The sequence below is a fragment of the Ranitomeya imitator genome, chromosome 6 (assembly GCF_032444005.1).
Source record: "Ranitomeya imitator isolate aRanImi1 chromosome 6, aRanImi1.pri, whole genome shotgun sequence".
In the NCBI taxonomy this organism is placed as follows: domain Eukaryota; kingdom Metazoa; phylum Chordata; class Amphibia; order Anura; family Dendrobatidae; genus Ranitomeya; species Ranitomeya imitator.
Window position 1 is genome coordinate 172,374,295 of NC_091287.1, and position 27,394 is coordinate 172,401,688.

The 27,394-nt window shown below is 44.8% G+C and overlaps 1 protein-coding gene across 5 annotated transcripts in view; it reads right to left on the bottom strand.

Annotated features, from left to right (window-relative positions):
* The window catches only part of ITPRID1 (ITPR interacting domain containing 1), a 360,448-nt gene that overhangs the window by 296,651 nt on the left and 36,403 nt on the right, over window positions 1-27,394 (bottom strand). The window contains exon 1 of one of the 5 annotated variants that reach the window (XM_069730307.1): window positions 3,235-3,465. The exons of 3 other annotated variants lie outside the window; for them this stretch is intronic. Coding sequence is in view for 1 of the 2 variants with exons in the window: in XM_069730304.1 (XP_069586405.1) it covers window positions 3,235-3,338 (104 nt within the window). In the remaining variant the exon portion in view is untranslated. Of the gene's footprint in view, window positions 1-3,234; window positions 3,466-27,394 lie in introns of those variants that run through there. One more of the 5 variants, XM_069730304.1, reaches the window with a different exon arrangement.

Below are 27,394 nucleotides of genomic sequence, written 5' to 3' on the forward strand. Positions count from 1 at the left end.
TAAAAAATAAAATAAAAAAACAAGCAAAAAACAATGCTTTATCATCATACTGCCAAACAAAAAGTGCAATAAAACATGATAAAAAAGTAAATAAAAATGGTACTGCTGAAAACGTCATTTTGTCCCACAAAAAAGAAGCCGCCATACAGCTCCATCAGCCAAAAAATAAAAAGTTATAGCTCTCAAAATAAAGAAATTCAAAAACATATTTTTTTGTATAAAATAGTTTTTTTTTGTGTAAAAGCGCCAAAACATCAAAAAGATTTAAATTGGGTATCACTGTAATCGCACTGACCCGAAAAATAAAACTGCCTCATCAATTTTACAACACACGGAACGGTATAAAAAAAACAAAAAGCAATTCCTTAATTGCTGTGTTTTGTTCATTCTATCTAGCAAAAATTGGAATAGAAAGCGATGAAAAGTGTCATGTGCCCGAAAATGGTGCCAATAAAAACATCAAGCCGTCCCGCAAAAAAACAAGCCATAAACATGACTCTGTCGGCTGAAATACGGAAAAATTATAGTTCTCAAAATATGGTGATGCAAAAACTAGTTATCACAATAAAATGCTTCTTTTACTGTGCGACAGCAGGCAAACATAAAAACCCGATATAAATCTGGCATCGCTATAATCGCATCGACCCAAAGACTAAAGTCGCCTAACCATATACACTGCATGGAGAATGGCATAAAGAATAAATAAAACCAATTCTTCACATGCTGTTGATTTTTTCATTCTGCCTCCCAAAGATTGCAGGAATGCTCAGCACACATTTATCCTGCGCTCCACTCTAAGCGCTTACACTAGAGTTTCTGTGTAAATCTCTGAAATACGTGATTCAAACAGAACTCCTGTGGAAAATTATCTATAATAAGGCAGATGAAGGCACTGTGGATGACATAGGACCTGTGATCCGTCATTGTCTGTCTTTTTAGGATTGCATAAAAGTGCCATCAGCCACAGTTTTGTAAATTTCTGAAAAAAAAGGACACCGCTGAACAGAGGCCACAGTAACTCTGCTGCCTCATTATAGTGAATGGATTCATCGGCGGTTTCACCTGTAACATCACTTGGAGCTTTAGATGGAAATTCCGATGTAAGTGCATAGCATAGAGCACCGGATAAATGTGATCATAAATGTTATGTAAAATGTTCCCAATAAAAGCTTCAACTCAATTCACAAAAAAAGCAAGTCCTCACTCAGGTCCATCCTCCGTTAACGGAAATGTAAGGGGTTTCCATGTTACTGGTAGCACAAATGCTACTCCCCAAAAGAATTTCAGCAAATTCTCCGTTCTCAAATCCAAGTGCCCCCCCCCCTCCCTTCTGAACCCCAGTGTGCCTAAACCACATTTAGCTTCCACGTGTTTGGCATTTCTGTAGTGATGAGAGCCCACCTAATTTACAGGTACATGTCTCCAGAAGCATGAGCTGGGCATAATGTACTGGTCACTACAACGGCAGTTTGCAATTTTCACTCAGCAACATCCACTACTGCTTGTTTCTGGAAAAAAACATGGAGTCAAAATCGTCAATGCAACTGTAGATAAATTCCCAAAGGGTTATAATTTCCAAAATGGGGTCACTTGAGGGGGTATTCTGCCTTTCTATCACTCATGGGCTCTTTATATGGAATCCGCAAACTATTCTACAAAAATCTGCGTTCCAGGAGCCAAATACCATTCTGTCCCTCCCGAGTCTTTATGGCTAAGTAGTACAGTACAACCACATATGGGGTATTATCCCGTTGAGTAGAAATTGTGGGACAAATTGTCGTGCCATTTTTACCCATTTCCCAGTATGAAAATGTAAAAATTGGGGCTAACACATAATCTTGGTGGTAAAAACTGTAATTATTTTTTCTTCACTGCACAATGGTATAAAAGTCTGTGACACACCTGTGGTGTCAACATGAACATTGCACCCCTAGATGAATTCATTTAGAGGCGTATTTTGTAAAATGAGGTCACTTATTGGGTGATCTGTTGTGTTGGCACCTCAGGGGCTCTGCCAACGTAAGATGGCACCCTCAAACAAGTGCGGCAGAATCTGCCCTGTAATATGGTGTTTCTTCCTTTCTGAGTTTTGCACGGTGTAAAAGTAGTTTTCGAACACATATGGGTTATCGGTAAACTCAGGAGAAGTTGTACAACAAATTTTGGGGTCCATTTTCTACTGTTACCCTTATGAAAATGCAAAATTTGGAGATTAAAGAGATTTATCTGGGAAAAATGTGATTTTTTTTTATTTTCACAGCTCTACATTATAAACTTCTATGCAGAAGTTATAATTCCATAATAGGTGTAGATTTACAAAGAATGCAATTACTCATTTAGATAATATTTAAACATTGATGAATTATAGAAAAAGATCTGAATTATAGATTGAGATTTGAATTGTAGATGGAGGTACATGGCCACAAAATATAGGAGGGAGGGGGTCACATTCTTTTTTATAGAAAGGTAAACACAAAATAATGTAATTCTGACCATAATTGACTTTACTACATAATAGTGCCATATAGTGCCAACGCAATACTGGATCTGGGCCGGATAATAGTGTTAGATATGTATATATGCTGTTCGGCATTTCTAAATAAGACCACATTTAAAAGCATAGTGGAATTTTATGAAATGCCGCATAAAATGTTAACCAGAGATAAAACGTGTTTTTTCTATTTGATTGTCTATTAAATTATCTATTATTGTTCTGTAAGACAGTCATTTAATGTAAAAATTACTTATGTTCCTTATTCAGATACACCCATATTTATTGTGAATTGACTGCTATATAAGGACATATATCTAATTTGCACCTTTTTTTTCTGTAAACGTAATAAATATTATCATTGATATGGAAAAAAATAAATAAAATGACACGTCACTGCTTAAGAAAGCGATTTCAGGCAGGCCTGTATAAAATCCAGGACTGAATAGGTGGCCTTAATGACTGTCTCCCACAGTTCCCAGAAAGGAATAAAAATAAGGAATGACTGAATAAAATGTATTTTGTAACCTCATGGGAGGGGAAATAACTCTTTAAACAGGAAACAAGTCAATATACTCAGTGCTCTATTTAGCTCACAAAACCGCTTCCTGAAATGCGATCATAAATGATCTTTTGGGAAAACCCAATCGTATTTGCAGCTATTTTATAGGAACGTCAAATTACATTACACAAACAATTCATGCAAACAATTGTGGCATCAAGAACATTTCACACATACTTACCTGCAAGTGATCCACGGCAGGACAGGAACTCTTAACAAAGTCTTTTGAGAAAAGTCCCTTTCTTTATGCAGATCAAGGATCTCACCTACTGGATATGACTCCATGCAACATAACACATCCTAGTGCAGTCATTTATATTACAGAATGAGAAATTCGCACAGTCAAGAGTGCCATAAGACAAGGAGCAAATAAAGAGTCAAATAGCGCACAGCATTTCTACACTATATGAACAAAGGCAAAATGGGAAGGAAAACCTGATTACTAGGGTCAGATACTTCATTCACTATCACTAGCTATGTACGTTTTGTTTTTTTTCACAAATTGGCAACGCCATAAAGAAAAAGAAAAAGGATTGCAGTTGTCCAAGGAAGTGGGGAAACTTCTTTTTTTAGTGTTTCCATGGTTATGGTACTTTTGAATTAACACTCTGCTATTTGCATTGCAAAACAATTACACTAAAGAAACGGCAGTGGAACCTTAATATTCATGAGATGTCTTTCTCAAGAATCCTTCCTTTACCAAAGATACAGTACGTGTTTATATATGATCAGTCTAAATGAGTTTTGTGAATTGAAAGACATACAGTAAATATAAACAGTTGAAAACAGAAGTTTACATACACCATATATGAGGACACATATGCAAGTTTTTTTCAATATCTGACATGAAATCAGAATAAATCTTTCCTGTTTTAGGTCAATTATGATTACCATAATTATTAATATTTGCCAAATCCCAAAATAATGAGAGAGAGAATATTTTAAGGCTTTTTTTATTACTTACTGCAAAGTCAAAAGTTTACTTACATTAAGATTATTATGCCTATAAACAATTCTAGACTGCCCATATGATGATGTCATGTGTTTGGAAGTTTCTCTTAAGTTTTCTGGCAACATCTGAGCTAATTAGAGACACACCTGTGGATGCATTTTAACCCCTTAATGACCGCCGATACGTCTTTTAACTGACCTGAGATATAAGAGAATAGCCTCCCCATACAGATGACAATCCAGCATCTGTCGGTTGTACACTATAGCTGACAACTTGCTGTACCAGCCACGATCAGTATTTGCACCATCTAAATCTGTTTAACCCCTTTGATGCTGCTGTCAATAGTGACTACATCATTATAAATGGTTAACAGAGTGTGGGGGCTTCTTCTTTGTCCCAATTGGTACCCTCATATCATGATTTTGTTGTCCTGATGTTTGCGATGGCAATTCATGACCAAATAGCGGCCTTAGAGTCTGACGGCTGTAGTAATCTGTTTAGAAGTTAGAGACATTTAGGTGGTAAAAATACACATTTTCATTTCTGTCATACCACTTTGCATTAATTCCTGTAAAGCACCTGAAGGGTTAATAAACTACATGACAGCAGTTTTCAATATGTTTAGGGTTGCTGTTTTTAAAATGGTATCACGTTTGGGGGTTTCCCAATATATGGGACCCCTAAAGTCACTTCAAACATGGATAAGTCCCTAAAAAAATACATTTTGTAAATTTCTTTGAAAAAATGAAAAATTGCTGCTACATTTTTAAACCTCCTAAAATGCTAACAAAATAAAATAACATTTTACAAATGGTGCTGATGTAAATCAGACATGTGGGAAATGTTATTTATTAATGGTTTGCTGTTGTATGACTATCTGGATTAAAGGGATAATCATTCAAATTTAGAAAATTGCTAATTTTTTAACATTTTTTTCACATTTTTGATATTTTTTATAAATAAACACAAAAAATGTTGAACAAAATTTACCATTATCATAAAGTATAATGTGTCACGAAAAAACAATCTCAAAATCACTGGGATTTGTTGAAGCGTTGCAGAGTTATTACCACATAAAGTGACACTGGTCAGATTTCAAAAATTTGGCTCGGTCACTAAGGGGTTAATGCACACCTGAAACAAACTGCTTCTTTGTGTAGCATCATGGCAAAGTCTCAAGAAATCAGCCAAGATATTAGGAAGAGAATTGTGGACTTGCATAAGTTTGTCTCATCTTTGGGTACAATTTCAAGTGCCTTGTCCAACTGCATAAACAATTATGTGCAAGTACAAACAAGATGGGAGTGTCCAGCCATCATACCGTTCAGGAAGGAGACAGGTTCTGTGTCCCAGAGATGAATGTGCTTTGGACTGACATGTGCATATCAACCCAAAGACAAAAGCAAAAGACCTTGTGAAAATAATAGAGAAAGCTGCTAAGATTGTGTCAATATCCACAGTGAAGCGAGTACTGTATCAACATGGGCTGAAAGGCCACTCTGCCAGGAAGAATCCATTACTCCAAAAAACATAAAAAAGCCAGATTAATGTTTGCACAAATGAACAAAGACCCTAATTTTTGGAGACATGTCCTGTGGTCTGATTAAACTAAAATTGAACTTTTTGGGCACAATGACCATTTTTGCATTTGGAGGAAAATGGGAGAAGCTTGAAAGCCTAAAAACACAATCCCAACTGTGAAACATGAGGGTGGCAGCATCATGTTGTTTGGTTGTTTTGATACAGGAGGGACACAAAATAGGTGGCATCATGATAAAAGAAGATTATATGGTAATACTGGAGCAACATCTCAAGACATCAGCCAGGAAGTGAAAGCTTGGGCAGAAATGGGTCTTCCATATTGACAAGGACCCGAAGCATACTGTCAAAATGGTAACAAAGTGGGTTAGAATATTAAAGTCAATGTTTTGGAGTGCATCATAGACTGATGATGTTGATGTAGTGAGGAAAAGTATGTAATGCAACAGACGCTACATAAACTGGATGAAAGCTGTAGAGTTTGAAGTGGACCACAAAGAAGTTACAGAGTAGTCTCACAGTAGAGCTCTAAATGACTGAAGACTGGCCTGTATTGAAGTAGAATAGCCCAGTAATGTAGCAGAGATCACTTTGTCACTAGTTTGAGTGGATTTGAATTGGGCACATTGAGGGCAAGACACATTTGATATGATTTAGCAAAGTTCAGCATTACAGCAAAGCTGAGTGTGTAAGGCGGCACAGTTGTGGTAATGCAGCAGAGTCATGCATTGTAGCAGATCTTGATTTGTCAAAAGACACACAGTAAAGTACCACAATCTAGCGAGTTCAACTGCTTAGTTGAGATAATTTTGTCTGATGACATACTTGTGGTAATGTAGCAGAGTGCAGGGGTTGTTGTAGAGCTGGATATATCAAGTGGGACACTCAAGAAGAAGAGCAAAGTACAGCAGTGTGGTATTGGCATGGACACCAGACTACCCTGTGTAAGGACATAGGATGAGATACCATAGGTGCTCGCAAACACAAAGAGAGAGGAAAACACAGAGTTCAATTATGAATCTGGGACTCTCTTTTTAGGATCCCTCCTATAAAAGTCCATCAATGAAGAGAGAGCTTATACTTGTTAATTTTTGGAGGAAAGTTGGAGCATGAATTTCTTTTAGGGACACAGCATATCTCTTCAGGTCAATGAACCTTTCAACCAAAGAACTTTTATGATTCCCAGAAATTTTCTTGCATTCTAGAACTCGGTTAATTTCGTATTTCATATTAGTATCAGAAATAGACTTGACTTCAGTGGAAACATTTTTGAGAACCAATGGATTAAGTAAAAAATATGGAAACTGCTTGGGATCTTCAAAGTAGAATATAGAAACAAACTTCATGTGTCTGTAAGGAAATATACATGCAGGAAAGCTGTGGAAGTGGAATTTTTTTCCAAAGAAAACAAGCCATCTGTTGAGCAGTTGTAAGAACAGGTAATGGGACAGACCAAGACAACTTTTTAAGCCTTAGAAAGGTCAGTAATAAAATTTCATCCTATAGTTCTTGGTCGTTTGTGATTGCTGCAGAGAAACAAAGGTTTTTGATGAGTGGATTTGAATTCTGCACATTGAGGAACAGATGCCTCACATCTTTTAATGACCTGTCTCCACTTAGGCCAACAATAGAAATGAGGGAGGAGTTCAACAATTTATTTAATGCCATGATGACCAGAGAAGAGTGAACATTGGGAATTCAAAGAGAGTATTTGTTTAAAAGGCGGTAATACAAAAAGTAATCTTAAGTTCAATTGCATGGAAGGGTACATCTTAATGTTATCAAATGGATCACAATATCTGGAAAGGACATTAGCCTTGTGGATCTTTCTGGCTGGACAATGAGTGAGAATTAAGTTGAGCGAGTAGAAAAGCCATCACTGAGGATTTAGGCCACGTGCACTTGTTGCGGAAAGTGGTGCGGATTTTTCTGGACTGATTTTGATAATTCCGCAGGTAACTGCGGATTACCTACGGAATTACCGTGGATTTACCACTTTTTTTGCGGATTCCACCTGCGGTTTTACACCTGCGGATTCCTATTAAGGAGCAGGTGTAAAACGCTGCGGAATCCGCACAAAGAATTGACATGCTGCGGATTAAACAAAGCTACGTTTCTGCACGTCTTTTTCAGCAGCATGTGCACTGCAGATTTTGTTTTCGATAGGTTTACATGGTACTGCAGACTCAGGGAAAACTGCTACGAATCCACGCTTGCCAATGTGCAACGTGTGCACATACCCTTAGCTCCATTATATAGTCACTCCTCCAAAGCAATTTCAATGCAAGAAGATCTCTGGCACCAATGGATTAATTTCAATCTGCAGGACAGAACCTTTTTAAAAAAGAAATCTCCGGGGTCAATTCTTGATTCTAGAGAAGTTTGTGACAGAAAATCTCCAACACCTAACATCTATTGATAAGGCATCCACTTCAAGAAAAAAAAACAATTTGATGACATATATATATGGTATAGAACAGGAGCAGATAAGACTTGAGGAGATTGAAGACTTGCTAGCAGGATATGTTTACTTCCAATAATTTACATACTTCTGAGTAGCCATAAGAGGAGAAATAATTTTGGAATAGTCCTTAATGAACTGTGGGTAGTAATTAGCAGAGCAGAGAAATATTTAAGTGCTTTGGGGCATTCCTTACGATTATGGCTAGGGTTGAGCGAAACGGGTCGGCCAGATTCAGAAGTCGCCGACTTTTGGCAAAGTCGGGTTTCATGAAACCCGACCCGACCCCTGTGTGGGGTCGGCCATGAGGTCGGGGATCTTCTGAACTGGAATCGGAATTCCAATACCGATTCCCGATATGTTTAAGATATCGGGAATCGGTATCGGAATTCATATTAATGTGTAAAATAAAGAATCAAAATAAAAAATATTGAAATACTTACCCTCGGACGCGCCCTGGTTGTAACCGGGAGCCTTCCTTCCTAAGAATGAGCGCCTGAAGGGCCTTCGATGACGTCGCGGCTTGTGATTGGTCGCGTGAGCGGTCACATGGGCGTCACGCTACCAATCACAAGCCGCGACATCATCTAAGGTCCTTCAAGCGCTGATTCTTAGGAAGGAAGGCTGCGGGTTAGAACCAGGGCGCGTCCAAGGGTGAGTATATACCTATTAGTATATACCTATTCCTAATAGGTATATACTCACCCTCGGACGTGCCCTGTTTAACCCACATTAATGTACACTCTGCACTCCATCTTGACTGAAAAAAAACAGAAATGTAGACATTTTTGCAAATTTATTAAAAAAGAAAGCCTGAGGTATCACATGGTCATAAGTATTCAGACCCTTTGCTCAGTATTGAATAGAAACACCCTTTTGAGCTAGTACAGCCATGAGTTTTCTTGGGAATGATGGAACAAGTTTTTCACACCTGGATTTAGGGATCCTCTGCCATTCTTCTTTGCAGATCCTCTCCAGTTCCGTCAGGTTGGATGGTGAACGTTGGTGGTCAGCCATTTTCAGATCTCTTCAGAGATGCTCAATTGGGTTTAGATGAGTGCTCTGGCTGGGCCAGTCAAGAATAGTCACAGTGTTTTTCTGAACCCACTCCTTTGTTATTTTAGCTGTGTGCTTAGGATCATTGTCTTGTTGGAATGTTAACTTTCAGCCAATTCTGAGGTCCAGAGCACTCCAAAAGAGGTTTTCATCCAGGATATCTCTGTACTTGGCCGCATTCATGTTTCCTTCAATGTCAACTAGTCATCCTGTCCATGTAGCTGAAAAACACCCCCATAGCATGATGCTGCCATCACCATGTTTCACTGTTGGGATTGTATTGGGCAGGTGCCTGGTTTTTCTCCACACATACAGCTTAGAATTATTATCAAAAAGGTCTATCTTCCTCTCATCAGACCAGAGAATCTTATTTCTCATAGTCTGGGAAGCCCTCATGTGTTTTCTAGCAAATTCTATGCAGGTTTTCATATGTCTTGCACTGAGGAGAGGCTTCTGTTGGGCATCTCTGCCATAAAGGCCCAACTGGTGGAGGGCTGCAGTGATAGTTGACGTTGTGCAACTTTCTCCCATATCCCTACTGCATCTCTGTAGCTCAGCCACAGTGATCTTGGGGTTCTTCTTTACCTCTCTCACCAAGGCTCTTCTCCCACGATTGCTCAGTTTGACAGGATGGCCAGGTCTAGGAAGAATTCTGGTGGTCCCAAACTTCTTCCACTTACTATTATGGAGGCCACTGTGCTCTTAGGAACCTTGAGTACTGCAGAAATTCTTTTGTAACCTTGGCCAGATCTGTGCCTTGCCACAATTCTGTCTTTGAACTCCTTTGACCTCATGATTTTCATTTGGTCTGACATGCACTGTGAGCTGTGCAGTCTTATATAGACAGGTGTGTGCCTTTCCAAATCAAGTCTTATCAGTTTAAATAAACACAGCTGCACTCCAATGAAGGAGTAGAACCATCTCAAGGAGGAACACAAGGAAATGGACAGCATGTGACTTAAATATGAGTGTCTGAGCAAAGGGTCTGAATACTTATGACCATGTCATATTCCAGTTTTTTTCTTTTTTCTAAATATGCAAAGAAATTCTACATTTCTGTTTTATTCAGTTAAGATGGGGTGCAGAGTGTACACTAATCAGAAAAAATGATCTTTTTTGAATTTACCAAATGGCTGCAATGAAGGAAATAGTGAAACATTTAAAGGGGTCTGAATACTTTATGTATCCACTGTACATACAAGTGCTTCTCACAAACTTAGAATATCATCAAACATTTAATAAATTTCGGTTCTTCAATGCAAAAAACAAAACTAATATATTAAATAAAGTCAATACAAAGAGAGTGATCTATTTCAAGTGTTTATTTCTGTTTATGTTGATGATTATAGCTTACAGCCAATGAAAACCCAAAAGTCATTATCTCAGTAAATGAGAATACTTTATAACACCAGCTTGAAAAATTATTTTAAAATCCAAAATGTTGGCCAACTGAAATGTATGTTCAGTAGTGTTGAGCGATACCGTCCGATACTTGAAAGTATCGGTATCGGATAGTATCGGCCGATACCCGAAAAGTATCGGATATCGCCGATACCGATACCCGATACCAATACAAGTCAATGGGACACCAAGTATCGGAAGGTATCCTGAAGGTTCCCAGGGTCTGAAGGAGAGGAAACTCTCCTTCAGGCCCTGGGATCCATATTAATGTGTAAAATAAAGAATTAAAATAAAAAATATTGATATACTTACCTCTCCGGAGGCCCCTGGACATCACCGTTGGTAACCGGCAGCCTTCTTTGCTTAAAATGAGCGCGTTTAGGGCCTTCCATGACGTCACGGCTTCTGATTGGTCGCGTGCCGCTTATGTGACCACCACGCGACCAATCACAAGCCGCGACGTCATTCTCAGGTCCTAAATTCCTAGAATGACTTGCTTGGTCGGGGCTCCTTTACTGCATCAATGCAGCATGGCTGTCACGGCGCCACCTGCTGCCGCTGCGCCTGCCACTCTCTCTGCGCCGACATACTTACCCATCGCGGCGTGCTCCAGCAGTGTGCGTGTGCCTTCCGGTCTCTTCTCCTGACTTGCCGCTGGTCCCTGGCTCTCGTCAAGTGCGCGCCTCTCACTGCGCACGCGCACTTCCTCTCTCTGGTTTGCAGACGCTCCGTTCCTCCACTCTATGATTCTAGAGGATCTTGATCCGGAAGTTCTGCAGCACTTGGTCTATTTAAGGTAACTCCTTCCTCTGCTTCTTGCCTGATTGTCATTTGTCCTCATTTGACCCAGGTCCCTCTGTACTTTGCTCTATCCTGTGCGTCCGCCATACCTTGCTCTGTCCTATGCATCCGCCATACCTTGCTGAGTCCTGTGCGTCCGTCATACCTGGCTGTCCTGTGTTTCCACCATACCCTGCCTCTCCTGTGTTTCCACCATAACCTGCCTGTCCTGTGTTTCCGCAATACCCTGCCTGTCCTGTGTTTCCGCTATATCCAGTCTATTCTTAGTCTCAGTCATTGCCAGTCTTTCCTGTGTCTCCGTTATAGCCAGTTGTGCATCTTTTCCGCTCCTACTTCCTGTCCCCGGGTATCAGCTTCTGCAGCAATAGTCTCCCTCGGGCCTGCCCCTAGCACTCCCTGTATTGGGGATGGTCCACCAGGCCAGCACACCCTTGGGAGGTTCGTTGTCGTGGTTCTGCGGGTTCACTTTAGGAGTTCCAAAAGATCTGACAATGGCATGGAGGCAGTCAGCCTGTGGCACTGCTGAGGTGTTTTGGAAGACAAGGTTTCTTTGATAAAAGCCTTCAGCTAGTCTGAATTTTTGGGTCTAGTGTCTCTCATCTTCTTCTTGACAATTCTCCATAGATTCTCTATGGGTTAAGGTCAGGCGAGTTTGCTGGCTAATCAAGCACAGTGATACTGCTGTTTTTAAACCAGGTATTGGTGCTTTTGGCAGTGTGGACAGGTGCCAAGTCCTGCTGGAGAATGAAATTTCCATCTACAAAAATCTTGTTGGCAGAGGGAAGCATGAATTGATCTAAAATGTCCTGGAAGATGGCTGAGCTGACTTTGGTCTTGATAAAACACAGTGGACCTACACCAGCAGATAACATGGCTTACCAAACCATCACTGATTGTGGGAACTTCACACTAGACCTCATGCAGCTTGGATTGTCTGTCTCACCACTCTTCCTTCAGACTCTGGGACCTTGATTTCCAAATGAAATGCAAAATTTACTTTCATCTGAAAACAACACCTTGGACCTCTGAGCAACAGTCCAGTTCTTTTTCTCCCTGGCCCAGGGTAAGATGCTTCTGGCATTGTCTATTGGTCATGAGTGGCTTGACACAAGTAATACAACACTTGCAACCCATGTCCTGGATATGTCTGTGTGTGGTGGCTCTTGAAGCAATGACTCCAGCAACAGTCCACTCCTTGTGAATCTCCCCCAAAATTTTTAATGTCCTATTCGAAACAATCTATTCGAGACTGCAGTTATCCTGGTTTCTTGTGCACCTTTTTCTACCACACTTTTCCTTCCACTCAACTTTCCATTAAAATGCTTGCATACAGCACTCTGTGAACAGCCAGCTTCTTTAGCAATGACCTTTTGTGGCTTACCCTCCCTGTGGAGTGGGTCAATGACTACCTCCTGGACATCTGTCAAGTCAGCAGTCTTCCCCATGATTGTGGAGCCTACTGAAACAGACTTAGGGTATGTGCACACTTTGCAGATTTGCCTGTGGAATTTTCTGCACAGATTCTGCATCTCTTGGCAAAAAACGCAGGTAAAAATTTGCATGGATTTGATGTGTTTTTGATGCATTTTTGATGCAGATTTTCATGCATTTTTTCATGTGGACTTGTATGCATTTTTGAAAGCTAAATAAAGATCTATTATTGAAAAAACTAACTGTGATGTAATTTCTTGTCCAACTTCTTCATTTACATACTACATTGAAGTATAATGTTTACACACACAGAAAGATAGATAGATAGGTAGATATATATGTAGATAGATAGATAGCTAGATAGATAGATAGAAGGATATATAATAGATAGATGATAGATGGATAGATAGGAATATATATATATATATATATATATATATATATAGATATATAGATATATATGTATATAGATAGATGGATAGATAGATATATAGATAGTAGATAGATATTAGATAGATAGATAGATAGTGTAAGGATTTCACTCACTCAGCTGCGACGGCTGACACTCAGGAGACGTGTTCCTTTAAAGTTCACTGGGTTTATTGCTTCATAAACCATGTGGCAAATAACAGAAAGCAAAATGGGCCTTTGGTTCAGGCAAAGAAAAGCAAATGTCCAGTTCATCTGGCTCAGTCCTGAAGCCGTAACACACTCAGGAGGGTTTCACCTCCACACATATCTGCTGTGTAAAGGATTAGCCAGTCTTATAAAGAGCTAACCCCACCCAGTAACCCATCACATGATTAGCCATGTGGTCTGACATTACCACAGGTCCTGAAACACATATACAAGATTATGTGCAAGAAAGGAATACTCCGGGCTACATTACAGCAATCAGGCACTTATGTGGCACATACCTCCCATCGACCACAAACCCTTTAGCCATGCTACATACCTCCCCCCTCTGCCTAAAGCCGTGGGGCTTGGCACTTTCCCCCACTAAACAAGGGATTCTCGATAGGGCATCCGCATTACCGTGCAGCTTTCCGGCCCTATGTTCCACATGGAAACTGAAGTCCTGCAGGGCTAAGAACCAACGGGTGACTCTAGCATTTCTTCCTTTCGTTTCTCTCATCCACCTAAGCGGGGCATGGTCAGATACCAGTCTAAATTTACGTCCCAGCAGATAGTACCGCAATGTGTCCACTGCCCATTTTATGGCCAAGCACTCCTTCTCAACGACTGAGTAGTTCTTTTCAGATGAGGACAGCTTCCTACTCAGATAGAGAACAGGATGCTCCTCCCCATGTAGTTCTTGGGAAAGGACTGCTCCCACCCCAACATCTGAGGCATCTGTCTGAAGAATAAACTCTTTCTTGAAGTTTGGGGCCATCAGAACGGGTTGCTTACACAAAGCGTTTTTCATTTCTTGGAAGGCTGACTCTGTTTCTTCGGACCACTTAACCATTACTGGTTTTGTCCCTTTTAGCAGGTCAGTCAGAGGCGCAGCCATCGTGGCGAAGTTTGGGATGAACCTCCTGTAATATCCCACGATTCCCAGGAAGGCTTTAACTTGTTTCTTGGAAACTGGTTTTGGCCATGTTTGGATTGCCTCCACTTTATTGATTTGGGGTTTTATTTCTCCATGACCCACTATGTATCCAAGGTACTTAGCTTCTTCTTTACCCAAGGCGCACTTCTTCGGGTTTATAGTAAATCCGGCCTCTCTTATAGCATCCAACACCGCTTGGACTTTCTCCAGATGACTCTCCCAGTCCGGGCTAAAGATGATGATATCATCTAGGTACGCAGCAGCGTAGGCCTTATGGGGTGCAAGGACTCTATCCATAGCCCTCTGGAAAGTCGCCGGAGCTCCCTGTAGGCCAAACGGCATCCGGGCATATTGGAAGCATCCATCAGGTGTCGAAAAGGCCGTCTTCTCCTTGGCTTCCTGTGCCATGGGGATCTGCCAATACCCCTTTGTCAAATCCAAGGTGGATATATATCTGGCGTGCCCAAGCCTTTCGATGAGCTCATCAATACGGGGCATGGGATAAGCGTCGAACTTGGAGACTTCATTCAACTTCCGATAGTCGTTGCAAAACCTCCACTCTCCATCAGGTTTTGGGACCAGGACAATTGGGCTCGACCAACCGCTCTTGGATTCCTCAATGACCCCAAGCCTCAACATACGCTCCACTTCCTTGGAGATAACTTCTCGACGAGCCTCAGGAATACGATAAGGTTTCACATTCACCCGCACATGTGGCTCTGTTAGGACCTCGTGCTCTATGACCTTCGTGTATCCTGGCAATTCTGAAAACAGGTCCCTGTTTTTCTGGAGTAACTCCCGGCACTGCTGTTTCTGGGTCTTTGATAGCGTCTCTGCTATAGTAACCGCTCCAACCTCACCTTCTGGGTTGCTTAACAATGATGGAGTTGCTGTCGGCTCTCTATCTTGCCATGGCTTGATGAGGTTGACATGGTAAACTTGGAATGGTTTCCGTCTTCCTGGTTGGTGAATTTTATAATTTACCTCACCAAGTTTCTCGACAACCTCATATGGCCCTTGCCATTTGGCCAAGAACTTGCATTCCACCGTTGGAACTAACACAAGAACTCGGTCTCCCGGATTGAACTGCCTCACTCTTGCAGACCGGTTGTAGACCCTGGCTTGAGCTTCTTGTGCTTGGAGAAGGTGTTCTTTCACGATAGGCATCACCTTTGCAATCCTCTGCTGCATCAGGGCCACATGCTCAATGACGCTTCTGTGGGGTGTGACTTCGGCCTCCCAGGTTTCCTTGGCTATATCCAGGAGTCCTCGTGGATGTCGGCCATATAGAAGCTCAAACGGTGAGAACCCTGTGGAGGCCTGTGGAACTTCACGAATGGAAAACATCAGATAGGGTAAGAGACAATCCCAGTCTCTACCGTCTTTCTCTATAGCTTTTCTCAGCATGCTCTTTAGGGTCTTGTTAAACCTCTCAACAAGGCCATCTGACTGGGGATGGTACACCGAGGTCCTCAACTGGGAGATCTTCAGGGCTTTGCATAACTCCCTCATCACCTTGCTCATGAAAGGTGTACCCTGGTCAGTCAGGATCTCCTTTGGCAGACCTGTCCGGGAAAAGACATGGACCAACTCGCGGGCTATGCTTTTTGAGGAAGAATTTCTCAAGGGAATGGCCTCAGGATAGCGTGTGGCATAGTCCAGGATGACTAATATATACTGATGGCCCCGAGCTGATTTAACTAAGGGACCGACCAAGTCCATGGCAATTCTCTCGAACGGTACCTCAATAATGGGCAGTGGCACAAGGGGGTTCCGGAAATGAGGAGTAGGAGCAGTTAGCTGACATGTAGGGCAGGACCTGCAATAGTTCACTATTTCCCGGTGACACCCAGGCCAATAGAACCTCTGCACAACCCGTTCCTGCGTTTTTTCCACCCCCAGGTGTCCACCCAAGATGTGTGAATGGGCCATGTCCAACACTTTCCGTCTATACGGACCCGGCACTATCAACTGCTCTACCAACTCCTCCCGTATTTTCGTGACACGGTACAACAACTCCCCCCTCAACAGAAAATGGGGAAATCTTGTGTCTGCCCCCGGCTCCTGTACCACCCCGTCAATAACTGTGACATTATTAAAGGCTTCCCTCAGAGTGGGGTCCCTATGTTGGGCAGTCCCAAAATTTTCACCGGTAACTTCTAACTCCAGAATGTCAGATGTAGGGGATACTTCCTCCTCATCCCCAACCAGAACACAAAAAGGAAAACTGTCTGCCTCTGGGTGTGGCGATACCCTTCCAGGGTTCACTGGTTCCCTGCCAGGGAGCTCAGAACCATTTCCCCACAAATCCCAAAACAAACAGAAATCCCGGCCAATAATTATAGGGTGCAACAAGTCCTGAACCACGCCGACTATGTGGGACTCAGTGCCACATGCCGTTTCAATGTCCACCCTGGCCATAGGGTAGTCCTTTGCATCACCATGTATGCACCGCACTCCGACCTTCTTTCCTGGGAGCAGGTGGAGAGGAAAAGTGGCCCTCACCAGGGTCACTAGGCTCCCCGAGTCTAACAGTGCCGTTACTGCTCGACCGTTCACCTTTACGGGACACGCTTGAGGTCCCTCGTTGGATGGAGAGTTCACACTACAGGCTGGATACGCATAGTATGAACAACGGCGTCCCATGCTGCAGTCCATCTGCTCAGTGGTTTGGGAACAACGGGCAGCTATATGTCCTGGCTTGTGGCACCTCCAACAAATAATATCACCCGTGGGGACCTTGGGCACCACCTCCCCCGCCCTTTGTGACCTTGGACGCACCACCCCTTTTTGGGACTCAGCTGCCTTCTGGGACCCCCAGTACGGCATGGGCTGCCTCCCGAAGGAGCCTTCCAACCCTTGGTATCTCTCAACCAGTCTGACCAGCTCGTCGGCATTCTGGGGATCACCCTGGGCAACCCAAGACTGTATAGGCCTCGGGAGGGAATGGACAAACCGATCCATCATCACCCGTTCTACCATCTGTGCAGGCGCAGAGGATTCTGGCTGCAGCCATTTCTGGACCAGGTGCAACAGATCAAACATTTGGGAACGAGGTGGTTTGTCCCGGTGATAGCCCCAGGAGTGAACTCGCTGTGCCCTGACAGTCAGTGTCACCCCCAAACGTGCGAGAATCTCGGCTTTCAATTTGTGATACTTTTTGGCATCCTGCAAGGTCAAATCATAGTACGCCTTCTGGGGTTCTCCCGTCAGGTATGGCGCAAGTACCTCTGCCCACTGCTCTGGCGGAAGTTTTTCCCTCTCAGCGACCCTCTCAAACACCGTCAGGAAGGCCTCAACATCATCCCCGGGAGTCATTTTCTGCAATGCGCGTCTTACCGTCTTCCGGACGTGGGTGTCATCAGCCAAACCTGGGGTTGGGGCGCTCGCCTTTCCCTGGATGGCAGTTGCCAGAAGCTGCATCTGCTGCTGATGCTCCTGCTGGCTCTGCTGCATCTGCTGCCGTTGCTCCTGCTGACTCTGCCGTTGCTCCTGCTGACTCTGCCGTTGCTCCTGCTGGCTCTGTTGTATCTGCTGCATCAACAGCCTGTTGGTCTCTTGCTGCCTTTGCTCCTGCTGGACCAAGTGTTTCAGCAAGTCCTCCATTTTCTCCGGCAATGCTTGCTGGCTTGCAACAGCCTTGACCCAGGACATTCAAAAATAAACTCACGTCTCCGCTGGGAACGCTGCTCGCACGTCTACCACCAATTGTAAGGACTTCACTCACTCAGCTGCGACGGCTGACACTCAGGAGACATGTTCCTTTAAAGTTCACTGGGTTTATTGCTTCATAAACCATGTGGCAAATAACAGAAAGCAAAATGGGCCTTTGGTTCAGGCAAAGAAAAGCAAATGTCCAGTTCATCCGGCTCAGTCCTGAAGCCGTAACACACTCAGGAGGGTTTCACCTCCACACATATCTGCTGTGTAAAGGATTAGCCAGTCTTATAAAGAGCTAACCCCACCCAGTAACCCATCACATGATTAGCCATGTGGTCTTACATTACCACAGGTCCTGAAACACATATACAAGATTATGTGCAAGAAAGGAATACTCCGGGCTACATTACAGCAATCAGGCACTTATGTGGCACATACCTCCCATCGACCACAAACCCTTTAGCCATGCTACAATAGATAGATAGATAGATAGATAGATAGATAGATAGATAGATAGATCTATAGTGGGCCCAATAAATCTATAGTGGGCCATGTAGGCCTAATAAAGTCCATTTATATTTTTGCTAAAACCTGGAGTGCTGCCTTCCATTTTTTTGGTCTCTATCTATAGATCTATCTATCTATCTATCTATCTATCTATCTATCTATCTATCTATCTATCTATCTATCTATCTATCTATCTGTATATCCATCTATCTACAGATATATCTATCTATGTATATGTATATATATATATATATATATATATATATATTTATCTATAGATATATCTATCTATGGTATAGATAGATATATCTATAGATAGATAGATGGATAATACCAAACCGGATGTTTAGTAATAAACATAATAAAATGGTACATAAAGAGTTAAATAAAGACAACACAAACACAAACATACAAAATCTGCATTAGGCCGGGGTCACACTTGCGATAAACTCGCACGAGTCTCGCACCTCAATACAAGGCACTGCCGCTGGCACTCGGGACTGGAATGTTCAGCTACATAGAAGTACATGCAGTGGCACACTCTGGTCTGGAGTGCCGGCAGCAGTGCCGGGTATTGATGTGAGAGACTCGTGGAGTTTCTCACAAGTGTGACCCTGGCCTTAAACGCAATATCTGTTTAATTTATAAAAACATTGAAAAAAAAATTGCATGGGTTCCCACACAATTGTCTGTGCCAGTAAGGTAAAGCCAGCGACTATGGGCCAATGTTTAAAGCCTGGGAAGGGGTTAATACCTATGGAATTTCCCATGCTATGAATGTCAGCCCGCAGCTGTATATTCAGCCATTTGGGACCACCCAAAAAAACTAAGTGGGGTCCTCCTATAATTAATAGCCAGAAAAGGCTACACAGATAGCTACACAGCTATTGCTCTCCCCTGGCTACAAACACCTGTTCACAGCTGCCCCAGAAATGGCGCATCTGTAAGATGCACCAATTCCGGCACTTAGCCTCTCTCTTCTCACTGCCCTGTATCGGTGGCATATGGGGTAATAGGGGGTTAATGTCACCTTTGAATTGTAAGGTGACATCAAGCCAGCTTAGTAATGGAGAGGCGTCAGTGAAACACTTATCCATTACTAATCCTATAGTTGTTAATGGGTTCAATAAACACACACATGCAGAATAAATTATCTAAATGAAATAAAACACCACATAGTTTTGCCATCTTTATTGCTACGGGAAATCCATGCAGGTCTCTTGATCTCCTGGACCAAAAAGAAAAAAATAAACCAACATAAATCCCCCCTGGTCCAACGCAGTCCATTTAATAACTAGTGTCCCACAATGATCTCCCTTATAGAGCTGTCACATCAGGAGATGTGACAGCTCTATAGAACCCCAGTGACACACTGACAGGAGACAATGGCTCCTGCAGTGTTATCACTGAGAGTTCAATGGCCTCTCAGTTTGTGTCACTGCTGCATGAGAATTTTCCCATGCAGCGGTGACGCAAGTGACAGCGACCTCTGAGGGCAAAGGGATACAGTGCGGAAGATACCTTCTGTCTTTGTATCACCGGAGCACCTGGAGAGCAGTCGCATCTGCTGATGTGACAGCTCTCCACGGGAGATTGTCGTGGGACACTGGTTATTAAATGGATTACATTGGATCAGGGAGTATACTGCTGGTTTATTATTTAACATTTTTTATAGGTGATCGAGGGCTTCAGGGATTAGCTTTATGGTGAGTATGCATTATATGTTGTATGTACTGTAATTAATATATGTCTATATGTATGTATGTATATGTTCTTTTTTTTACACTTGAACACAGTAGCCAGATGATGGGACTACTAAGGTCCCATCATTTGGCTAGCTGTCACTGTAGCAGGCATAGTAGCAGTAGTCCCATCTGCCGATGCCTGCTTACACACACACACACAACCCCCCACACACACAGCCATGCACACACACACAGCTTCACAGACACCCGAAGTCCCATGCACACACACACAGACACACACAGCTCTGCACACACACAGCCCCGCACACCCCCGCAGACACACACAGACACACACAAACACCCGCACACAGATATGCAGATCTTCTCTGCACACGGACAGTCTCTGCCCACACACACAGTATCCACCCACATTCCGCCCATACACTCTTCCCCCTCCCGATCTGCAGCGTTTCTCGCAGGCACATCCGCAGCAAAACCGCAAGGTTTAAATCTTTTCTAAACCTCCGGTTTTGCTGAGGATTGGCCTGACACAATGGAAGTCAATGAGTGCAGAAATGGTGCATACCAGGAGCAGCTACCTCCATATATAATATACAAAAAAAGCCCATATGTAGGCTTTGCTGAGAGGTGTCCATATTCACCCAAGCATACAGACATTAGCCTTCGGTAAGTGTTCACATTTGGACAGGGAGGTCAGGTACCCATCAGTTTAATGAGACCACCTTGACGATGGTTGATGGGCTCACACTATTTGGCCAAATTCTGTGCTAAGCGTCTCCAAAAAAATTTTTCTAATGTTAAAAAAAACATTTTGCTATTCATATTTCATGTATTTCATATTTGATGTGTTTTGGCACGATAGAGTGCAACCTTTTTTTGTATATGATATGTGGAGGTAGCTGCTCCTGGTATGCACCTATTCATACTAGTTTGGATGTGCCAGTCATGTTTTTGTCATTTCTATGTTAGCTTACTGACTGAGCACTCCTCACTTCACCATCTGGTTTTTAATCACATCTAATCACACTTGGTTCCAGCCAACCCATATGTAGGCTTTACTGAGAGAGGTGTCCACATTTAACCAAGCATACAGACATTAGCCTTCGGTAAGTGTTCATATTTGGACAGGGAGGTCAGGTACCCATCAGTTTAATGAGACCACCTTGATGATGGTTGATGGGCTCACACTATGTTATGGACTGGCGGAACGCACCAAGTACAAGATGAAATGGAACTAGATGCGTTCGCAGTCCGAGGTCCACCGTGCAGGAAAAACCCTGCTGCTAGTAAGATGGACTATATGGCGGTACTGCAAGTATACACGCACAGGTTAACTACACCCTGCGTGAAGGAAGCGATCCTGTTGCGTCACAGGACCGCGGTACCGCACATAGAGCGCGAGCAAGGAGTCAGCGAACTCAAGCCCAACTAGGATTGAAGTCCGATTAGACCCTTGCTGGCACAACACCGCAACTGGGTGTGTAAGGAAACGAAATAATAATATTAAGGCACAAGAGTGTGTGCGGTGCCGCACAAACGGACGCCGCTAACCACCCAGGCTTGGGTAAGGAAAGCGCATGGCGCCGTACAGGCGGTCACAGCAACTAGACGCTGTTATGTGTGTATTGTGCTGATGTGTAGTCGGGCGCTAGATAGCTACCATCATCCGCAAACAGTCAACAACACTAGGGAGGGATATTTAGGAGCTTTCATCCTTCGACATACATCCATCTACACACACACATATTTACAAGACAATACTAGCGCATGGCCGTGCGGTCATGCGCAGTTTATATAGCTGCAACACAGGAAACAGCTACAGAAGTTTTGCCCTTTCAGGACCTGCCAAAAGGACCAATGGGATGTGCTGCAGTACCTGAGCATGTGACCCTCGATCTTCAACAGGAGATCTTGCCCTGGGCATGCTCAGTGTGTGCAAATAAGGACTTAGATCCAGAAACGTCCACTCGCCGCTGCCCAGCACTGGCTTCAATGGCAGAAGCAGGAAAAGTAGCAGTAACTCGTCGCACAGAGTCAGACTGAGCGAGACGCTGGGATCGACGTCCCTGCTGAGCAGGCTCCACTGTGGCTGGAGAAGAATGGGAGACCGCAGCGGAGACGGATCGAGATTCCCCCTGTGCAGCAGAGGAAACTTGACTCCTAACATTACCCCCCCTCCTAGGGCCCCCCCCTCCTTGGGCCTCGCTACGTTCGAAGGCAGCAATGAGCTGCGGGGCCCGAATGTGCTCAACAGGCTCCCAGGACCTGTCCTCGGGGCCATAACCCTTCCAGTCTACCAAATAAAATTTTTTGCCACGTACCTCCTTGCACCCCAAAATAGCGTTCACCTTATAATCGTCCGTAGACGAACCCGACGTCCCAGCAGATGACTCGGAGAACCGGGACATATACACGGGTTTCAAGAGGGACACATGAAAGGTGTCGGTGATACCCAGGCGTGGCGGAAGAGCCAAACGATAGACCACAGGATTAACCTGTTCGAGGACCTTGAAGGGACCCAAGTAGCGAGGTGCAAACTTAGTGGACTCTACACGCAGCCTGATATTACGGGCGGAGAGCCACACTAAATCGCCAGGAGCAAAGATCGGGGCAGGGCGCCGATGTGCATCGGCGGAGGACCTCATTCTCTCCTTCGAGGCCCGAATGGCATCCTGAGTGCGGTCCCAAATGTCCCATGCCTCCACTGCCCAGTCTGCCACCCTGGAGTCAGCAGAGGACACGGGCATAGGCACAGGAACCCGCGGATGCTGGCCGTAATTAAGGAGGAAAGGAGTCTGACCGGTGGAGTCAGCTACAGTGTTATTAAGGGCGAACTCTGCCCATGGTAATAAAGATGCCCAGTCATCCTGCCTGGCAGAAACAAAATGTCGCACATATGTGACCAGAGTCTGATTGGCCCTCTCCACCAACCCATTCGTCTCGGGATGATATGCGGAAGAGAGATTTAACTCAATGCTGAGAAGAAGACAAAGCTCTCTCCAAAACCGAGACGCAAACTGGGGACCCCGGTCACTGACAATTTTGTCTGGCATGCCGTGTAGGCGGAAGACGTGTCTTATGAACAACGCTGCCAAGGCCCGTGCAGAAGGTAACCGTGGGAGCGGCACCAAATGCACCATTTTCGAGAAATGATCGGTAACAACCCAAATGACGGTACAGCCGCGAGACTTGGGCAAACCTACCACAAAGTCCATCCCGACCATCTCCCAGGGCCTGTCTGCGACTGGCAAGGGATAGAGTAACCCAGACGGCCGTTGTCGAGGAGACTTATTTTTGGCGCATGAGACACACGCCAGAACGTAATCTCTGACATCTCGGAGCATATGCGGCCACCAGTACGTCCTCGCCAGCAGCTCAGATGTCCTTTTTGTCCCAAAGTGTCCACCCACCCTGGAGGAATGAGCCCAAGAGAGAACCTCCGGTCGCAAATTTATAGACACAAAAGTCTTGCCCGGCGGCACAGACTCGAGCGACACCGGAGCCACGGTTCTCAAGCTCTCAGAAGGAGCAATAAGCCGAGGCTCTCCTTCCTCCTCCTCAGATGACACAACAGAGCGAGAAAGAGCATCAGCTCGAATGTTCTTCTCCCCAGCGAGATAATGGAGGGTGAAGTGGAATCGGGAGAAGAATAAGGACCATCTGGCCTGGCGAGAATTTAGCCGCTGGGCTGTTTGCAAATATAGCAAATTTTTGTGGTCTGTAAAAACTTGAAAGGGAAAACGAGCCCCCTCCAAGAGATGTCTCCACTCTGAGAAAGCCAATTTTATCGCTAGCAACTCCCTGTCCCCGATGGAATAATTCCTCTCCGCTGGTGTGAAGGTCTTGGAGAAGAAGAAGCACAGATGCTTCCGACCTTGAGCATCCTTTTGGAAGAGGACTGCTCCAGCACCAACGGAAGAGGCATCCACCTCCATTATAAACGGCTTATCGACATCGGGACGATGTAGGATGGGAGCGCTAGCAAAATGAGACTTAGTAGAAGAAAAGGCCCTGGAGACCTCTTCAGACCACACTTTGGGATTTGCTCCCTTCTTGGTGAGGGCTACCAAGGGAGCTACCAGAGTTGAGAAGTGGGGAATGAACTGGCGGTAATAGTTTATGAACCCCATAAAGCGCTGCACCGCTTTAAGAGAATGGGGCTCTTGCCAGTCCATCACAGCCTGTAGTTTGGCAGGATCCATAGCCAATCCCTGGGCGGAGATGATATAGCCCAGGAAAGGTAAGGACTCCTGCTCAAACACACACTTCTCCAACTTCGCATAAAGAGAGTTTGCCCGTAGGAGGTCGAAGACTTTGCCAACATCTCTCCGGTGGGAGTCAATATCTGGAGAAAAGATGAGAATATCATCCAGATAGACTACAACCGAGGTGGAAAGCATATCCCGGAAGATGTCGTTGACAAAGTCTTGGAAAACGGCAGGTGCATTACAGAGCCCGAAGGGCATCACCAGATACTCATAGTGCCCATCTCTGGTGTTAAATGCCGTTTTCCACTCGTCCCCCTCACGGATGTGAATCAGGTTATAAGCACCCCGCAGATCTAGCTTAGTAAACACTCTAGCTCCCCGAAGCCTATCGAAAAGCTCAGATATCAAAGGCAAAGGGTACTTGTTCTTAACTGTGATAGCATTAAGACCCCTGTAGTCTATGCATGGACGTAGTTCTCCATTCTTCTTCTGCACGAAAAAGAACCCTGCCCCAGCAGGTGACACTGACTTCCTGATGAACCCTCTTGCCAGATTCTCTTGAATGTACTGAGACATTGCCTCCGTTTCCGGGAGAGATAATGGATAGACTCGACCCCGGGGAGGCTCAGCACCAGGCAAGAGATCAATAGGACAGTCATAGGGGTGATGGGGCGGAAGGGTCTCAGCTGCCTTTTTGGAGAACACGTCTGCATAAGACCAATATTGCTTGGGGAGAGAGGAAAGATCTGCGAGTACCTCTGTAGTAGCAACCTGAACGCACTCTCGATGACACCTGTTCCCACAAGATTCACCCCATCCCAGAATTCTGCCTGAGGACCACTCGATGTGAGGAGAGTGGTACCGTAACCAAGGTATCCCCAAGAGAACCTCATCAATTCCCTCAGGAATGACGAGTAGAGATATAATCTCCTGATGAGATGGTGACATGGACAGAGTAAAAGGGATAGTTTGATGTGTAATCTGTGCGGGCAGTGTCGACCCATTCACCACTCGTACCGTTACTGGTTGAGATAGCATGACCAGAGGAATTGCGTGACGCTGGGCGAAGGCTGAAGACATAAAATTGTCCTCCGCCCCAGAATCCACCCAGAGTTCTACCGAGTGAGATGATGAGCCCAATGTTATTGTCCCCTTAAAGGACAATTTGGAGGCAAACGTCGCCGTGTCTAGTGCACCTCCACCAACTACCACTAGACGCTGACGTTTCCTCGACCGCTGGAGACATCTGGAGGCAAGATGTCCAGACTGTTGGCAAAGATGACAAATCTGGAGTGCACGAGCGGTCCGGGACTTAGATCCCGCTCGTGACTCTACCACAGGCTCTTGGGACTCAGGAGCCTGGTCTGGAGATTACAAAGGTTTGGCGAAGGTGGGAGCCAGCCGAAACCTCTGCCTACACTGGGCTCGCTCTAACCTCCGCTCGTGGAAACGGAGGTCAATACGAGTGGATAGAGTTATTAATTCCTCCAGTGTGGCGGGAATCTCCCTAGTGGAATGAGGGCTTTATCCGACCACTCCAGCTCAGATGCTAAGGTGCGGAAGTGGATGGCAAAATGACTGACCAAGGACGAGCCCTGAGGCAACTCCAACAATTGGAGCGCCGTATCATGGGTGACACGAGGTCCTAGAAAGACCTGTTTCAGAGTGCTCAGAAACAACGGAGCACTCTGCACCACATGATCGCTACGCTCCCATAGCGGCATAGCCCACTGCAACGCCCTGTCCGAAAGAAGAGACACTATAAATCCCACCTTAGCCCGCTCTGTAGGGAAACGAGAGGCCAGAAGCTCGAGATGGATAGAGCACTGACTCACGAAACCCCTACAAGACTTACTGTCACCAGAGAATTTCTCTGGAAGCGGGAGGCGAGTTAGAGTCGGGACAGGAGTGGCAGTGGACAATGTGGCTGCAGCAACACTAGCAGCCTGAGCAGCGACAGCAGTGACATCCACAGCTGAGGTTGAACGCTCAAGAGCCGCCAACCTTCCCTCCAGCTGCTGGATGTACCGCTGTGAATGCTGATCGTCCATCATTTACTAGCCAGACCTTGGCGCTAGTATTATGTTATGGACTGGCGGAACGCACCAAGTACAAGATGAAATGGAACTAGGTGCGTTCGCAGTCCGAGGTCCACCGTGCAGGAAAAACCCTGCTGCTAGTAAGATGGACTATATGGCGGTACTGCAAGTATACACGCACAGGTTAACTACACCCTGCGTGAAGGAAGCGATCCTGTTGCATCACAGGACCGCGGTACCGCACATAGAGCGCGAGCAAGGAGTCAGCGAACTCAAGCCCAACTAGGATTGAAGTCCGATTAGACCCTTGCTGGCACAACACCGCAACTGGGTGTGTAAGGAAATTAAATAATAATATTAAGGCACAAGAGTGCGTGCGGTGCCGCACAAACGGACGCCGCTAACCACCCAGGCTTGGGTAAGGAAAGCGCATGGCGCCGTACAGGCGGTCACAGCAACTAGACGCTGTTATGTGTGTATTGTGCTGATGGGTAGTCGGGCGCTAGATAGCTACCATCATCCGCAAACAGTCAACAACTCTAGGGAGGGATATTTAGGAGCTTTCATCCTTCGACATACATCCATCTACACACACACATATTTACAAGACAATACTAGCGCATGGCCGTGCGGTTATGCGCAGTTTATATAGCTGCAACACAGGAAACAGCTACAGAAGTTTTGCCCTTTCAGGACCTGCCAAAAGGACCAATGGGATGTGCTGCAGTACCTGAGCATGTGACCCTCGATCTCCAACAGGAGATCTTGCCCTGGGCATGCTCAGTGTGTGCAAATAAGGACTTAGATCCAGAAACGTCCACTCGCCGCTGCCCAGCACTGGCTTCAATGGCAGAAGCAGGAAAAGCAGCAGTAACTCTTCGCACAGAGTCAGACTGAGCGAGACGCTGGGATCGACGTCCCTGCTGAGCAGGCTCCACTGCGGCTGGAGGAGAATGGGAGACCGCAGCGGAGACGGATCGAGATTCCCCCTGTGCAGCAGAGGAAACTCGACTCCTAACACACTATTT